This window comes from Mixophyes fleayi, chromosome 1 (assembly GCF_038048845.1).
Source record: "Mixophyes fleayi isolate aMixFle1 chromosome 1, aMixFle1.hap1, whole genome shotgun sequence".
NCBI classification, from domain to species: domain Eukaryota; kingdom Metazoa; phylum Chordata; class Amphibia; order Anura; family Limnodynastidae; genus Mixophyes; species Mixophyes fleayi.
The window spans coordinates 178,922,275-178,939,715 of record NC_134402.1 but is presented as its reverse complement, the minus strand read 5'-3'; the positions used below and the strand labels follow the sequence as shown (position 1 = coordinate 178,939,715).

The 17,441-nt window shown below is 42.8% G+C and overlaps 1 protein-coding gene across 1 annotated transcript in view; it reads left to right on the top strand.

The window, feature by feature from the left end:
* KCMF1 (potassium channel modulatory factor 1) overlaps window positions 1-17,441 on the top strand; it is a 51,616-nt gene that overhangs the window by 24,283 nt on the left and 9,892 nt on the right. The window contains exons 2-3 of the mRNA XM_075204569.1: window positions 3,045-3,212; window positions 16,893-17,032. Coding sequence (XP_075060670.1) covers window positions 3,045-3,212; window positions 16,893-17,032 — 308 coding nt within the window. The remainder of the gene's footprint in view (window positions 1-3,044; window positions 3,213-16,892; window positions 17,033-17,441) is intronic.

Here is a 17,441-nt window from a genome sequence, read left to right as displayed (position 1 = left end):
ATAATAAATAAATAATTGCAGTTCTGTAACTGATAGCCATGGTTGTTGAAAACCTGTGTGTTTGCTGCTTGGGAACTGGCTTCGGCTTGCTTTCTCTGCTGTAGAAATCATTAATATGGCAAGATCTTTTGTTTGCGTAGCTTTTTGTGGCCTGGCTGTTACCATGGTTGTGCTGAAACAAACTCTATAATATACTTTTCTACCTGTTGGTCAACACAGTACACTTATGTTGCCACAAAATTCATCAACATATCTGTTACTTCATATACATAGCTTCTATAAAACTTGGTGCACTGGAAGTTTATATATTGTCCTTAATTATGGAAAAATTTACTGTATTTGCTAATTGTATACTGTATAATTCAATAGAAATAATAGCTTCTTATAGAGTAAGTAAAACTATTACTTTCCAAGATCTTTCAAAGGCTGTTTAATACTGAGCTGAGTAAGGTACTTAACATAACTGGAGTGTTTTATGTTTAGGTGCCTATGTCCAATGTGATATTTCACTCTTTGTCAGCAGGTTGTCATGTAGGTGCTTCTCAAACAGAACTACCCATGGCTTTTCAGCCATTGGAATGTCACTTTACCTTCATGGTTCAAATCTGAAAATTTCTAGATTTTAGTGGTCCTTTCAGCAGGGAAAACTGAACTGTGGATTGTGTTTTGTTTGAGTTACCAGTGATTTGTACCACCTGTTGCTAAGCAGTCTTAACTCTTTGACTAAGTTATACCCATGCGTGTTTTTATATTAGGAGGCTTTCTACTCCTATGTTACTGGAAATGTTTAGCTATGGACTGCTGAACATTAAAGTACATTACATTAATGTTAATTATCTTTCTCTATGATCAAGAGCTTGGTGTTGGCACCAAAATGATTTATTGAGTATATTTCATGAAGAAAGTAAACTTGTCTCAAAGGGGTCATTGTTACCTTTTTGAAAGAAAATGAGAGCTGCGATTGTTACCAAATTATTAAGTGATTGTTTTAAAGACCTTTAAATGAGCAAAAATTAATTGCAGAAATACAGCTGACTTGGATAAAAGCTACTGTTCCACACAAACAGGGGATTCTTTTTTTCGGTGTACAACTGCCATATTGTATCCATTAGATGGTCTACTAATGTATAATTTGCACTATGCATAAAATAAACATAATTGCATTTGGAAATGACCCACCCCCTTTCTCCATACTGCCATTGTCACTCTACATTCTAATTATTTAGCAGCGCTCCTTACAGTGACTGTTAGAGAGCACTTGGTGGTGGTGTGATTATGTCTGTGCATATGAGATATTGCCAAGTGGCAGAGATACATTGTTTCCTGTTTCTATTTGTTTTAATATTTACTTTTAATACACATTCTGCATAACAGGCTGCCAGAAGAGTTTCAATTACCCTTATCTTATATATACATTATTAAATATTAAAAAATGTACAACAGAATGTTGGCTTTTTCTTGGCATTTGAATTGGATACATTTTATTTTGACCGTCATGTTAACTTTAATTATAGAATTGTAGCTATTAAACAGTTAAATGTATTTCAGAAGTGTTCCCTACAATATTCTGCTATGCTGTGGAAGAATGCATTTCCTTAATTAAAGTATGTAGATTGCTAAATGTATTGCATAATTATATGGGGGCAATGCTTTATTGAAGCAAAAATAAAATTACATTAACATCTCTCGGTGTAAATTACTTAAAATGTTCTTTCAAACCAATTTGATTATTTCAGAACGTCTTGTGGGATGATGTTTAAAATGACAAATATTTACGGTTTATAACTGCGTTTCTGGTTGCAGCATTGACCCCAAGGCAGCTGCAAAAAAGCTGCAATTTATTGAAATTAATTTCTAAAAAGCTTGCTGACAGGCTCACCTCGTTATTACACTGCCTTTCTGCCTTATAGCCACTCACTTGTATTGATGCTGTGCCGCCTGGTACTATATTTTATATTGCAGATAGCATGATAGTTGTGATCACCAGATGCTTTGTATCTGGCTACTATTACCCTAATACAGGGCTTGACAAAATCCAGTCACCATGGTGACTAGATAAGACACCTAGTTGACTGGAGGAGCATAGCCAGATTATACTCAGTGCAGTGGAGTCCAGTCCACACTCTAGTTTTTGGGGCATCCTGTAGCGATCTACACTGAGTGCCCAGACATCCAGGACCCCCTCCACCCCCGTATCTGTTCTGATCACAGACATTGCAAGACCTAGATGTACCTGGCCATATGCCGAAGACATTGGCCACTACAAAGTCTAAAGCTTGATACTAAAAAGTGCCAATTGTATGATCCAGGTGGCAATGTATGTTTTCTATTAAAAAAAGGCAGGAATCTCTTCCTGAAGTACCAGGAGAAAATTATGGTTCATATACAAGAGTCTTGCACAAAGAAAGCTACACAGATTCCATTTTTGTCAAACAGAACATGCGGGAAAGTCACTATTTAGGTCTACACTGCCCCTTGAATTCTGTATTGCACAACTGCGGCTTTAAAAATCTATCGCACAAGGCAGTTCTATTATTTTTATGTAAACTTACATTTTCAGGCGAGAGTCACAGCGTGGGGACTAAAAAGTGATCTTTGAAAGCAAACCTTTATAGCTGTTGTGCCTTTAACGTTATATGTTTTCAAAATACCTTTTTACATAACACACATTTAAAAGAAAGGCCAGTAAAATCTGGGTTGTCCAATTCATGGTATTGAACATCAAAAATATAATCTATAAAAAATAGATCATGGCTATTGATGGCTTTGGTTTTGATAAAGCTTATCTGTCAACTATAGTGATCTAATTCGGCAATGCCAGTACATGTTTGTCTCCACTGCTTGCGAGAAATATACAGAATATCCTGGGTGAATAAATCTTGAAACTTTGTTCTAGGAGTGAAGATATAAAATACTCCCAATCAAGAATGGGGTCAAACTAGTTTTTTAATTAGAAAATTAGAAAGTTGAATCAAAATGTGCCTTTTAAACAGAGTACTAGATCTTCCTAAAATTCCTAAATGAGACGTCTTTATGTATTGCAGGTGTCAGCTGCGATGCATGTTTAAAAGGAAACTTCAGAGGCAGACGATACAAGTGCTTAATTTGCTACGACTACGACTTGTGTGCATCTTGCTATGAAAGTGGTGCAACAACAACAAGGCATACAACTGACCATCCAATGCAGTGCATATTGACAAGAGTAGACTTCGGTAAGTGATTTTAAATTTTCTTTTACAGTATCAACATAGGAACTACATAGTGGATGTCAACCCTGAGAGCTGTTATTTGAGGTGAGCAAGTAAAGCAATTGTTTCATCTAGCTTGATTTGCACATTATTAGCGTTTACTGTCGGCCCAACATCAAATTTCTTTATACTCACATCGTTAACCCCAAAAATCAAATACAGGTCTGTTGGTGCCCAAAGTCTTTGAGGTCAGAAGGATTTTAAAACCGCATTAGTGTTTGATCTGTTACCATTCCAAGTCATACAATGGACCATCTTAAACTGAGTGGAGCATCCAGATATAATTACCTTTATGTCGGGTTAAATCTCTCCTAGGGTGTAGTTAACACAAATACCCTAAACCAGTGGTTCCCAAACTTTTGCAGTTCGCGGCACCCTTAGTCTCCAAATTTTTTCAAGGCACCCCTCCAAAATAATTACTGAACAGTCCTGTTTTAGAGGTAGTTGGGTCAAAAAGTTGTAATAACTATTTAAGTCACGACAGAAATACTTATATAGTTGTATGCAAAAATGCCCCTCTGCTACCAGGCACACTGCCCCCTCTGCTACCAGGCACACTGCCCCCTCTGCTACCAGGCACACTGCCCCCTCTGCTACCAGGCACACTGCCCCCTCTGCTACCAGGCACACTGCCCCCTCTGCTACCAGGCACACTGCCCCCTCTGCTACCAGGCACACTGCCCCCTCTGCTACCAGGCACACTGCCCCCTCTGCTACCAGGCACACTGCCCCCTCTGCTACCAGGCACACTGCCCCCTCTGCTACCAGGCACACTGCCCCCTCTGCTACCAGGCACACTGCCCCCTCTGCCATCTCACGCTGCCCCCCTCCTCTGCCATCTCACGCTGCCCCCCTCCTCTGCCATCTCACGCTGCCCCCCTCCTCTGCCATCTCACGCTGCCCCCCTCCTCTGCCATCTCTCACGCTGCCCCCTTCCTCTGCCATCTCTCACGCTGCCCCCTTCCTCTGCCATCTCTCACGCTGCCCCCCTCCTCTGCCATCTCTCACGCTGCCCCCCTCCTCTGCCATCTCTCACGCTGCCCCCCTCCTCTGCCATCTCTCACGCTGCCCCCCTCCTCTGCCATCTCTCACGCTGCCCCCCTCCTCTGCCATCTCTCACGCTGCCCCCCTCCTCTGCCATCTCTCACGCTGCCCCCCTCCTCTGCCATCTCTCACGCTGCCCCCCTCCTCTGCCATCTCTCACGCTGCCCCCCTCCTCTGCCATCTCTCACGCTGCCCCCCTCCTCTGCCATCTCTCACGCTGCCCCCCTCCTCTGCCATCTCTCACGCTGCCCCCCTCCTCTGCCATCTCTCACGCTGCCCCCCTCCTCTGCCATCTCTCACGCTGCCCCCCTCCTCTGCCATCTCTCACGCTGCCCCCCTCCTCTGCCATCTCTCACGCTGCCCCCCTCCTCTGCCATCTCTCACGCTGCCCCCCTCCTCTGCCATCTCTCACGCTGCCCCCCTCCTCTGCCATCTCTCACGCTGCCCCCCTCCTCTGCCATCTCTCACGCTGCCCCCCTCCTCTGCCATCTCTCACGCTGCCCCCCTCCTCTGCCATCTCTCACGCTGCCCCCCTCCTCTGCCATCTCTCACGCTGCCCCCCTCCTCTGCCATCTCTCACGCTGCCCCCCTCCTCTGCCATCTCTCACGCTGCCCCCCTCCTCTGCCATCTCTCACGCTGCCCCCCTCCTCTGCCATCTCTCACGCTGCCCCCCTCCTCTGCCATCTCTCACGCTGCCCCCCTCCTCTGCCATCTCTCACGCTGCCCCCCTCCTCTGCCATCTCTCACGCTGCCCCCCTCCTCTGCCATCTCTCACGCTGCCCCCCTCCTCTGCCATCTCTCACGCTGCCCCCCTCCTCTGCCATCTCTCACGCTGCCCCCCTCCTCTGCCATCTCTCACGCTGCCCCCCTCCTCTGCCATCTCTCACGCTGCCCCCCTCCTCTGCCATCTCTCACGCTGCCCCCCTCCTCTGCCATCTCTCACGCTGCCCCCCTCCTCTGCCATCTCTCACGCTGCCCCCCTCCTCTGCCATCTCTCACGCTGCCCCCCTCCTCTGCCATCTCTCACGCTGCCCCCCTCCTCTGCCATCTCTCACGCTGCCCCCCTCCTCTGCCATCTCTCACGCTGCCCCCCTCCTCTGCCATCTCTCACGCTGCCCCCCTCCTCTGCCATCTCTCACGCTGCCCCCCTCCTCTGCCATCTCTCACGCTGCCCCCCTCCTCTGCCATCTCTCACGCTGCCCCCCTCCTCTGCCATCTCTCACGCTGCTCTCTGCCATCTCTCACGCTGCTCTCTGCCATCTCTCACGCTGCTCTCTGCCATCTCTCACGCTGCTCTCTGCCCTCCTCCTCTGCTCTCTGCCCTCCTCCTCTGCTCTCTGCCCTCCTCCTCTGCTCTCTGCCCTCGGTCTGCTCTCTGTCTTCCTCCTCCTCTGCTCTCTGCCCTCGGTCTGCTCTCTGTCTTCCTCCTCCTCTGCTCTCTGCCCTCGGTCTGCTCTCTGTCTTCCTCCTCCTCTGCTCTCTGCCCTCGGTCTGCTCTCTGTCTTCCTCCTCCTCTGCTCTCTGCCCTCGGTCTGCTCTCTGTCTTCCTCCTCCTCTGCTCTCTGCCCTCGGTCTGCTCTCTGTCTTCCTCCTCCTCTGCTCTCTGCCCTCGGTCTGCCCTCGGTCTGCTCTCTGTCTTCCTCCTCCTCCTCCTCTGCCCTCGGTCTGCTCTCTGTCCCCCTCCTCCTCTGCCCTCGGTCTGCTCTCTGTCCCCCTCCTCCTCTGCCCTCGGTCTGCTCTCTGTCCCCCTCCTCCTCTGCCCTCGGTCTGCCCTCTGTCCCCCCTCCTCCTCTGCCCTCGGTCTGCCCTCTGTCCCCCCTCCCTCTGCCCCGCGCCAGGCAAAAAAAAAAGAGAAAGAAAACAGAAACTTACCAATCCTCGCGGCGCCGGGACCCAGCAGCCTCCTCTCCCGCAGCTGTCACTGAATGACGTCAGTGACAGCTGCGGGAGAGAGGAGGCTGCTGGGTCCCGGCGCCGCGCGGATTGGTAAGTTTCTGCTCTTTCTTTTTTTTTTTTGCCTGGCCCGCGGCACCCCAGTGACAGCGCCGCGGCACCCCTGGGAGCCGCGGCGCACACTTTGGGAACCGCCGCCCTAAACTCTGTATTGTTTCTTCTGCAGTCTTTTTTTTTTTTTTTTTTTTTAATCAGATGGTTGGTACTTTTACAGCTGACATGTTTTACTTGGCTTATCAAACTTTTTGAAAGCTATATATTTCTTAGTGTCTTCAGAATAAATGATCCCAATTATTTATTGCTACCATGGGGTTGTATGAGGGAACATGGAGTAGACACTCAAATAGTTAACTTATTTAACTTCCTGCAGGCAGGCTGTTAAATAAGATATCTCCCCTCTACAACCCCCTGCAAATCTCAGTGTGTTTTGAGTGCCTGTAGGAGTAGCACCTCTGGTGTCCTGCTCGGTAGGTACTCTTCTTTCAAGGAGTTGAGCTGACTTTTATTTGCTGCTGCTTATTTATTTCTATAGGCCATTTTTTTTACTATGTTGGAGTGTAAAGAAGATAGGCTGGGACAGCAAGGCTGCCCCCTATCTCTATTACCTACAGGAGCTGTAGCGCTGTCAGGTAGTGAGAACATCGGCTCTCACAGACACCACCTATCTTCTTTGTCTGATGCTGGCACGCGGCGGGAGACGATGCGGCCACATCATTTCCTGGGGACCGGCACTGCTCTTTAAAGCATAGAGCCCTGAAATCCAGAAGCGATGGCTGCAGCCATCTTGGAAGCCACCAGTCCCTTCCTCAGAGAGGGGGGGTGGAGCTACATTAGACAATATATTTAATGCATTGAGAGAGGCGGTCTGCTGGCTTAATGAGAGAAGCGCCGCAGACCGACCCTTACAAGCAGTCGGGAGGCCCGCTGGGCACTGCAGACAGTGAGGAGTTCTTATAGAGCTCCCCCTGTCTTAATCGTCAGGTTGATTTCTTCCACAGGGCCAAAGCATCGGCTGGAGAAGAAAACTTGCAGTCAAACTCCGCTGGACTTGGCTGCTACTGGACCCCCTGCTGCTTGATACATTAGCTTGGATAGGTTAAGTATTATTCTATCTTTATATTACACAGTACTTGCTATAAAATAGGAAGTATATTGTGTTTTACATGAGATATAGCGAAGTAGTTGCATATATTGTTTTCTGCTCACTAAAATGTATGCATAGAGAGAAGCCTGGCTTAGGTCAGCATTCTCAGATTGCAGAGGAGGAAAGGAGCAGTTCGGGGGAGAGAAAAGATACAGAAATCTCCCCACTTTTCTGCAACAGTTGGTATATTCCCAGGAGGGAATTACAATCGAGGCAGCCAGGGCTGTAATTCAAACAGGACATTGCTGCATAGGCTTCTCTCCTCTCCTAATTGTTTTGAGCTGGTCCTTGGCCATCTAGGAGGGCAGAGATCCCAACGTTGACTGGGGTACTCCCTCTTTCAACCGCCCCTTTAACAATCAGAAGCAGGGTGTGAACCTGAGCCTTGTTGGTCAGGCATCCACCTCGTTAAAAGCAGAAGCCCCCTTCAGGGAAAGTCTGCCTAGTTTACGTCCTTTGTTAGGGACTTGGGCCAGTTAAATTTGTTTCTGGAGACTCCCAGAACTAAGCGTCCATAGTTCCACTCATCCTCTCCTCGCACTTTGACTCAGAAAGATCTTCGGTGGAGGAAGGTTAGCTTCCGGAATTCTGACTCTGCCCTGGTGGGTGATGTATCTGAACCCTCAAAGAGTCAATGCATTGAGCGGATGACTCTAATGTGAAACAAGCTGTCGCTTCATTTCCTTCAGCAGAAGTCATTTGCCGAAAGATGACATGGAGACGTTTCCTTGCATTTTCTTGGCCCTTCAGGCTACTCCTCAGGAGGTGGCGGGGCATGACAGTTTACACTTTTCAGATACTCCACTTGGGATGGGGGCTGCTGTAGTCTCGTTCCTTCCAGTAGGACCCTTTGAGCGAGTCCTTCAGAGTCCCAGAGGTTGCTGGCCCTTTTAGGGCAGCTTCCTGTGACACTGATGACCCAATTGGCCCTGTCACATAGTGTCCACAGACTTTCTTATCTTGGTAGCAGGAAGGTTCTGCTCTTCGCGGTGACCTGCTACAGCAGGGCTAGATTCTTTACCAGTACCTGCCCTGTAGATTTGATGACACACTCCAAGAACATACTGGTAGGTTAATTGGCTGCTATCAAAAATTGACCCTAGTGTCTCTCTCTGTCTCCCTCTTTCTCTGTGTGAGTGTGTATGTTAGGGAATTTAGACTGTAAGCTCCAATGGGGCAGGGACTGATGTAAATGAGTTCTCTGAACAGCGCTGCGGAATTAGTGGCGCTATATAAATTGATGATGATGGTCTTGAGGTCAGGCTATGGCGGTGCAGAGGTTTTTCTTCGAGTAGTAGACACCATGCTGCGAGCCAATAGACCAGCCTAGCATTTCTTCAGGATGGCTTGGATGGAGGTCTTTGATTTTGTTCCCAACGGTTTCAAGTGTCGACCTTCTCTATCTTCTTTCAAAAGAAAATAGCAGATTTTCTGGAGGTATGGATTTCCCTTCAAGCCCTGGGCCCTAAACTTAGTCCTGGACATTGCTTCTTGGTGTCCCCCTATCTCATCTTCCACAATGATAGGGTTGTGTTGAGAACAGTTCCATTTTTTTCAGCCAGGATGGTTTCAGGTTTTTCACTGGAACCAGGAGATTGGGGTCCCAGTCTTCCAGGAGGCTGCTGCCTCTGCAGGCCCGAGCTCCTTGGCTTATTTTGATATGATTCTTGCCCTCAGCATCTATGTTAAGTGGGCATTGGCCATTCAACGGACTGACTCTCTGTTCGTACTATTTGAGGCCCATAAAAGGAGTTGGACTGCTTCTAAGTGGACCATCGCTACATGGATTTCGTCCACAATTAAGCAGGCCTATGACCATTTCGATTGACCTGCGCCGAGTCGTATTGCCGCCCATCCTTGCACGCTCAGGGGTGCTTGTTAGGCTGCGCATAACGGGGTTCAGCGGACCAGCTCTGCTGGGCGGCCATCTGGTCCTCTGTCCATACCTTCACTTGGTTTTATCAATAAATGTGCTTGCCTCCCCGGACGCCAGTTTCAGCCGCACAGTGTTGCTGACTGGACTGTCAGAGCAGTCCCTCCCTTAGGGGGCTGCTTTGGTATGTCCCATGGTAGCGTGTCCTCCAGATAGAATGAAGGAGTAAAGAGGATTTTTATACTTATGATAAATCCCTTTCTCTGATTCCATTTGGGGGACACTGTGTTCCCTCCCTTCTGCTGTTATTCTTCGGATGTTTGAGTTCCGTTCCTTAGGAATTTTGTATTACACACTGAGGTTTGCAGAGGGGGGTATAGCCTGCTGGCAGGAAGTTAAATAAGTTAACTATTTGAGTGCCTACTCATGTTCCCTCATACAACCCCATGGTAGCAGTGTCCCCCGGATGGAATCAGAGAAAGGAATTTATCCTCTTTTCTTGTATTATATAAAAACACATCGATGAAATACTACAGAACTAGAACAAGAGCGTGAATAAAGTTTGTCTATTTGGTCATATGAAATATAGGAAAACAGCAACCAGCGCAGATAATCACCAGAAAAAAATATAAACACTTGGTATCTGTGAAATGTGTAAATATATATGAAGTCTCTATGGGACTAATTTCATAGAAATAAATATCTATAAATATAATTTAAAATCCCAGCAGGCATATGTATACATATGTTTATTTGATAAAAGACCACAATAAAAATATAACATATATAGCAAAAGATGGGGATAATCACTCCTAAAAATGACCCAGAAATGATGCTGTAGAACTATAAACACATATAGTTATCCCATACGTGACCTACATGGGACAATAGAATATGAACCAATACCAACATAGGAATGATCGTAAATAATGTGTTAGATCCAGACTCCGATGTAAAGTACTTAGGTAAATAATTCCCAACGGTGGTATGTCCAGAGGTACGAAGCCAATTGGGGAAAACAGAAAAGGGAGCAATGTTGGAGTATAAGTAACTCACGATTTCTCCGTCGACGTGCTCAAACAACGATGTTCCATATAGACGGCAAACAAGCATTCAGATTGGGTGCGCACCCTAAGAATACCGTCCAGAAACAATGTAGCGTGTAAAAGTTCCCAGCTCCGTAAGTTCCTTGCAATCCAATAGCGCTAATAGCACAGATAGGTCTCTCGGATCTTTCAAATGAGGTAGAGGTAGTACGCTGACGCGTTTCGTCTGTCTTAGACAGACTTTTTCAAAGCAATTCTTTTTTTTTTGGTCATGTTTTTTGGGCATATGAAATAAACATATTTAATACAGTAACAAATAAGAGTAAATAGCTATTTATAAATATTTAGCAATTATTAAATCTCCTATATTATAAATCCATAGTTTCCTTATATCACAAATTCTTAAGACTTATAGAGAATCCAGAACATGATTGCTTCCCACAACTTTATAGGCGCTCAAATCCTTCTAGCAAATATAAAATGGTACATATGTATAGCTAGTATATGCTAATTATACATGTAGATCTATTTATGAAGGCTCATTATAGACATGCATGATACCTAATATTTTTTTTTTTTTTTTTTTTTAAATATTACTATAAATCTTTGTCTTAATAGTACCAGTCGTTAAATTCCAGGGTCTCTTATTATCACTCTGAAAACATTGCATTTTAAAAACCCAATCTGCTTAGTTGGAGCATAATTATTTTTAATCTATTGTCTACCCTTAAAGTTACACAGATTGTCTGGACTCCAGTCATTTTCAAGTATTTTGGATCTTTATTATGTGTTAAAGCAAAGTATTTTGAGACACTCTGGGTCATCACAACAATTAATGACTTTGTGCCTATGTTCCCGAAATCTTTCTTTACGTGATCTTGTGGTACTCCTTACATATTGGTGCCTATACTGCCATTGTAGGATGTAAATTATAGGTACAATTATATTTTAAATATTGTTTATCAAATTTGTTTTAGTAGTATTAGAAACAATTTCTAGTGTCCTTTTAGTTATGTGTACTTGTAAGAGAAACTGGTTTGTTACATCTAGAACAACCGGCTAGTCTTTCGGGTATCCACAGTTGCTCTTCCTGTACCACTGTTCTTAGGGATAGATTCTATTGCTGGCAATGTGTACTTTTAACTGTTCTGGGTTTGCATGAGATTTACGGTTTGTCACTACAGTTTACCTAGGCTCGCTTAGTATAGGATCTACTCTACATTACAAGGTGGGTCTAGATGTTCCTAAGGAAATGGTCCTTCAAGCATTGACTACTTAGAAGTGTTTGTACATTGATTTTGGAATAGAGGCAAATAGAAGCATCACTCTCTGAACACTTCTAACACATCACGCACCAACAGCAGCCTTTGTCCGAATAATTCCTTTTGTAAGCACATTTTGGAGGACTGCTGCTTAGTAAACGTTCTTTTTTTAACTAACCATGTCTCGGCTCTCTGCAATCAGCTGCTTGTCTCTGAATAGAATTCTTTACTGAATTTAATAAAAACATTTTAAAATTTAACTTTAAGCCTAACGTGGGTCTTACCTATAAACCTAACCACATCTCAAACTATAGTACTCTATAACTGAATTGTAGCCACCCTGTTTTTTTATTTTGAATTTTTGCACTGAGCCTCAACTACTAGTCTTAAACTGACATTGCCAATCTGTTTTCATATTTGTATTGATGTTTAGGATACAGTTACACCTGAGGGATTGTCATGTCAGGGCAGGGGAGGTGATCCAGCATTCTCCTGTAGTTGTGCAATAATACATACTGATTCTATGATATATTTTAGTGGTAGGAGACAGGTTTGCTAGCATTAGATCAGCTTACAAGTGATCTATTGCTGCATAAATGCAGGGAGACACAGCCACCCCCCCCCCCCCCCCCTCCAGTTATGTATCCCATCTTCCATGACACCGGTGAATTTTGGATTAGTGTCTCGCACACATGGAAGAATGCATGAATATCACTAGCCATGCATGCACTCCCTAACCTACTAAAATAGCATGTCTACTCCAAGTTATGTTCACCCACTCTGGGCCCTTCCCCACTTACTGCTTTGCAAAATATGCCTTGATGAGCTAAATATTCTACAGCTAAAATGTATACCCTTTGATCTTTGGGCCCTGGAACTCTGTCAGACCTTGAACTAATTATAATCATTTTGTATGCCTGTACTAGCCAGTTAAATCTGAGTTAAGCTTTGTACACACTACAGTTTTCAGCAGATTATCGTGCCAATCAGACGATGTACGACTGATTGGCCAGATATCTTTGAGTGTGTATATTTACCCGATGATCCAAAGTTGTCCCAAAGTGCCGATCATCGCTTCATCTGGTTGGTTGCACTGATTTGATGTTTGTCATTTAGCAGCTGGTGAAAATGGAAACAAACAAATAATCCTGCATGATTTTCATTTCCTCCTCTGCTTCCTTTGGGGAATGTAGGGATGCTGCTGCTGGGTAAAATGTTACGGACTGCATCCAAAACCAGCACACGAGTTCAGTGAGAACATAGAGACACTGAGCTACTACTGACAGTTCAGTGTAAATCTGCGCTATATGCATCCTGAGTGAAGGAGAACGGAGACAGCGAGCAAGCACACGGTCAGCGCTACAGATAGTGCGAAATGCCAGCCCATTCATTCATTCTGCTGCAGCATAAGTCATTGATGTACGCTTCACTAGGTTCGCTAAATAAACTAAGAGTGGTCTTTAAGGCCATGCTGACACTGCAGGCCATTTGCATGCTCCAGTTCCTCGCCATAACATATTTCAGGCTGACTGTGACAGTCTCCTCCAGATGAAGAGCACAGATCTGAAAGTAAATCGTGTGTAGTGTGTACATATGAATCGGCATGCTGATCGTGAGGTTTTTTTTTGTTTTTTTTGCCTGTCGTTAATAAATCGCAAATCGGTAGCATTTCATGTACTGTGTACCCAGCTTTAGATTTCTGTGGTTGCACCAATTGCCTAAATATGGCTTTGGGATGGATAGTATACACTTTTTTTAACTTATTTTTTTACCAATTTGTCATTTATACTAATATGCTGCCAAAAAACATACTCTGTGTTCTGAAAGAAAATTAATCTAAAATCTACTAGGTTTGTGTACCTAATGAAACACGAAATTACACAACACAAAATTTGGTTAATTTTTCAATAATCGTTACATTGGACTGGAACCAATCTGTAATACCAATACCAAAATGTCAATATGTAAGTGATATTCATTGGAATTTATGTGAAGGTTTTTTTATTTTAAATATACCTACTCATCAGTGGATCTTAAATTACTCTTTAATCAACAGTTGAAAATCTTTGTTTTTATATTACTTTTCTTGCATTAACAAAATGGTTACTGTTGGGAGCAAATGTTAACGATAGCATGGTCAATACTTTATGTAAAAAAGCAACTTAATGTGAAAATAATCCTAAATAAGTTTCTTCAAGTTGGTAAGTAAATTTTATGTATTTTATGCGAGAGAAATTACTACTTTTAGCATATTTGAATAAATATTTTAGTTTTAAGTCTATTAAATAGTGAAGTATGGGCAAACTAGGGAAACATGCACTTTCAGGACTCAGGGCTTTTTATAACTTTTATTGAAACTTGTTCTTTTACTTAAAAATGAATTGACTAGCTCTCAAGTCTAATCGTACTTGATGTGTATTTTGTCTTAAATTGGAAGGACTGATAGAGCTGTAAATGCAAGCTATGTAGAATACTGTAGTTTTGTATCTTTCAGTTCATTTAGCTACAGTTTTAATTTTTATCTATTAAGCTTTGCTTAAGCTAGGTACACACTACAGAATTTTCCACCAATTTTTTATGCCGATCGATTTTACATGTGATCGATGTTCCGATCGCTCGGACCATGGACTGCATGCACACTAGCCTTTTTTATGACGATAAAGGGAAGAGCGGACATCCCTTTAACGACTTTTTACAGCCATGTTGTCCTGAGCAATGACTGTAATTTCGTACTCACTGTTGTGGATCGGTCAGAAGTTTATACACACTACACAACCGAAACAAGATTGTAACAAAAATATTAAACGGTACGACCAACCAAATGAGGCGACAATCATCCATTTGGGCAGACTTTCGACCATCGTGTCACTGCACACACTGACCCAACTTTTGAACGAGCGGTCGTATGTTGGCTGATTTAGCCGATTATTGGACGAAAACTGTGTAGTGTGTGTACCTAGCTTTAGAGAGACCCTAGTCTGTTTTTATGGGTCTCCCTTTGTCCCAGAAATTCATTTTAAACTGGACCTTATACAGTTGCTATTATTGGGTCAGTTTTACATGGATGTAATAGTGGCAGGAGAGACCTCTGCTGGGGGAAGTCCTTGTGATATCAAAGAAGGAATCGGTACATGGTGTTCAAAGTAAATTAAATTGTTCCTTACTAGCTGGTCATTGACAGACATTTTTACTTAACATTTTAAAACGTCAGTATAGATTAAGGATTTGTTTTTATTTAATTTTTTAGTAGTAAAAAATTGGTAAACAGCATTAGCATTTTTACTAATATTTGGCGTTTGCTATAGGCTTTGCTAATGAATAAAAAATAGAATATGATGCGTTCTGAAAGCCGGAGTGCAAAATGGTACACTACCGCAACACTACTAAAATAGCATTAGGTATGGTAACGTTGGTTTCTGGTTTCCAACTTGTTAACACATGTTTTACTAGCATTAACATGTAGTAAATGCAAGTGGTTATAATATCTTAAGCTACCCTCTGCTCCATATTCAAGGTGTATCAGACCTCATCAGACCCTTTCTATGTAAATAGAAAATATGCTTGTGAACAACTGAAATTTAATCTAGTTTTCATCTTAATACAGAATTTATTATTTTTTTGGTATGTTGTTTTACTTTATCTGTTTCAATATCTGTTTTGAAACATATTTTCATCAATGCCAGGCTTAAGGGCTGATGTTGATTGGGACATAAGCCAGCTGGCATGAGGTATCTTACATGAAAACCTCTGTGTCTGTCACTTGCTCCCGCCTGTGCCTGGAGAGGCAGGACGGGGGAGGGAAAGGGCTGTTCTAATGCCACAAGTACAGTAAAGGTGTTTTTGCATAAATTGCAGCCAATGTAGACCTGCAGAAATACACATATAATCTGCTGTAATTTTTTTTAATTTATTAAGCGTAATTCACACTCATTTTGCGACCAACTTCTCATCAGCCACTTAGTTGCTTGTAATCTATACCGTCGAGCTCAAATGTTATTCTTTCTAACATAGAATATTGTTGTTAGTTGGTTTCTCCTTATAGAAAAACTTCTACAGAAAAAGTTAAAGAACGTATCTGGGTGAAAAGTATTATAGAGTGTGGGTAGTATTTGTTATGGTAGCATAGGTCAGTAAATGTAAATTTAATCCATTATATAAGGGGGGAAAATGGGGGAAATTTGGGAAAAATTTACTTTTTTTTTCTTCCCCAAGATTGTGTGGGGTTTTTTTTGGGTTTTTTTTGGGTTTTTTTTGTGTGCAAAGTTAGTGCAAGCCCATTAAATTGTCTAAAGATGTAATGTAGTGGGGGGGGGGGGGGTTGTTTGTTTTTATTTATTATTTTTTTTGCATATTGTATATTTTTGATGGTTATTTTTCATTTGAGGAGACCCTGGTTTATTTGCTGGGATATCTCTTTTCTTAGAGACACTAAATTAAGAGTAAACTGGATGTAATGGAGCAGTTAGTGCTAGTAGGCTGCAGAGACCCGATACTTTCCTGCAATATTCCTGGTACTGCCCTCTGCTGGTTGGGGTAGGGCGGGGGTCAGATGTTACAAAATTCTCTTTAAATGCGGATGTAGCACATAGCTTTCCCTTTTGCTGTGATCAGAGTGTCAGGAGTTACATTTTCTCTGAAGAAATTTTCAGCCTGCCTTTTTTAAATGCAATTTACTCCACCACTCTACCATTTTCAAGCAGTTGGCAAATGGTTAAAAAAAAAATCATGAACACAAATATAAATAAATATTAATAATGTTTTAAGTCCTTTTAATAAAGAATAACCACCCAAAATGAGTGCAGCATATGTGTTCGTATAGGATAGGACCTGCATGCATTGAGGTACCCTTGATTCTAGGTTCCAGGCTTACTTAATCCTTTGATCAAAATATTGAAAACACCATGCTTCATATTTGCTAGCTACACAAAGATATGCACTGGTAAGGACAAGTGCTGACAAGAGTCTTTTCTATTTTGTAGACTTATAGGGCATTTATATTGCCATTCAGTTGCTACCATGTATAATATGGGATTAACAGAACACTGCATTATTTCTTCTCTGGTTTTGTTTCTAGATAAATCTAGGTATGCATTTTTAGTTTTTATGCAGAGTATGTTCTGGAGAATATATCAAGAAACAGGTATTTGTTAATGGTTGGTTTGTTGAATGACACTATTCCATCATATCTGAGAGGTTAACAATTTTGATAAAAGGAAATAGGGGGGTACATGTGGAACAATTAAGAACATCTTGGTGATACAAGTTCATGGTCGGAAAAATTCAGTTGACGTAACTGATCTCATGTCCTTTTTACTTCACAGATTTATACTATGGTGGGGAGGCTTTCTCTGTAGAGCAGCCACAGTCTTTTACTTGTCCTTATTGTGGTAAAATGGGTTATACCGAGACCTCTCTACAAGAGCATGTGACTTCAGAGCATGCAGAAACATCAACAGAAGTGGTAAGTAGATACAGTACGGTTTTAAAAAAGCACAATATCATGATTATTTCCCATTACTACTTGGTTGATCCTTTTTAACAAATGTCTGTGTGGCTTATTGTATTATCTGATATGTTTCCTCCAACTTCTACTCTTGTGTATCCCTGAGAAAACCCATCCAGCCTTTACCCTTCCATCTCCACTCTCTATCTACTGTCCTCAGTGTGTTGAAAGTAGAGTAGTAAAACGTTTAAGCATCTCCTCTGTAGGAAGATATGGGATGCTAAAAGTGAAAGGAAAAAAAAAGGGGCAGGATGCATAAGGGTTTGCAAGAGGATATAGATATATCCATTTTATAACATTGCTGCCATTCAGTCAGTAAATCTTAAAAATATTATTTTAGTTAAATAAAGAAGCGTAATGCAATGAG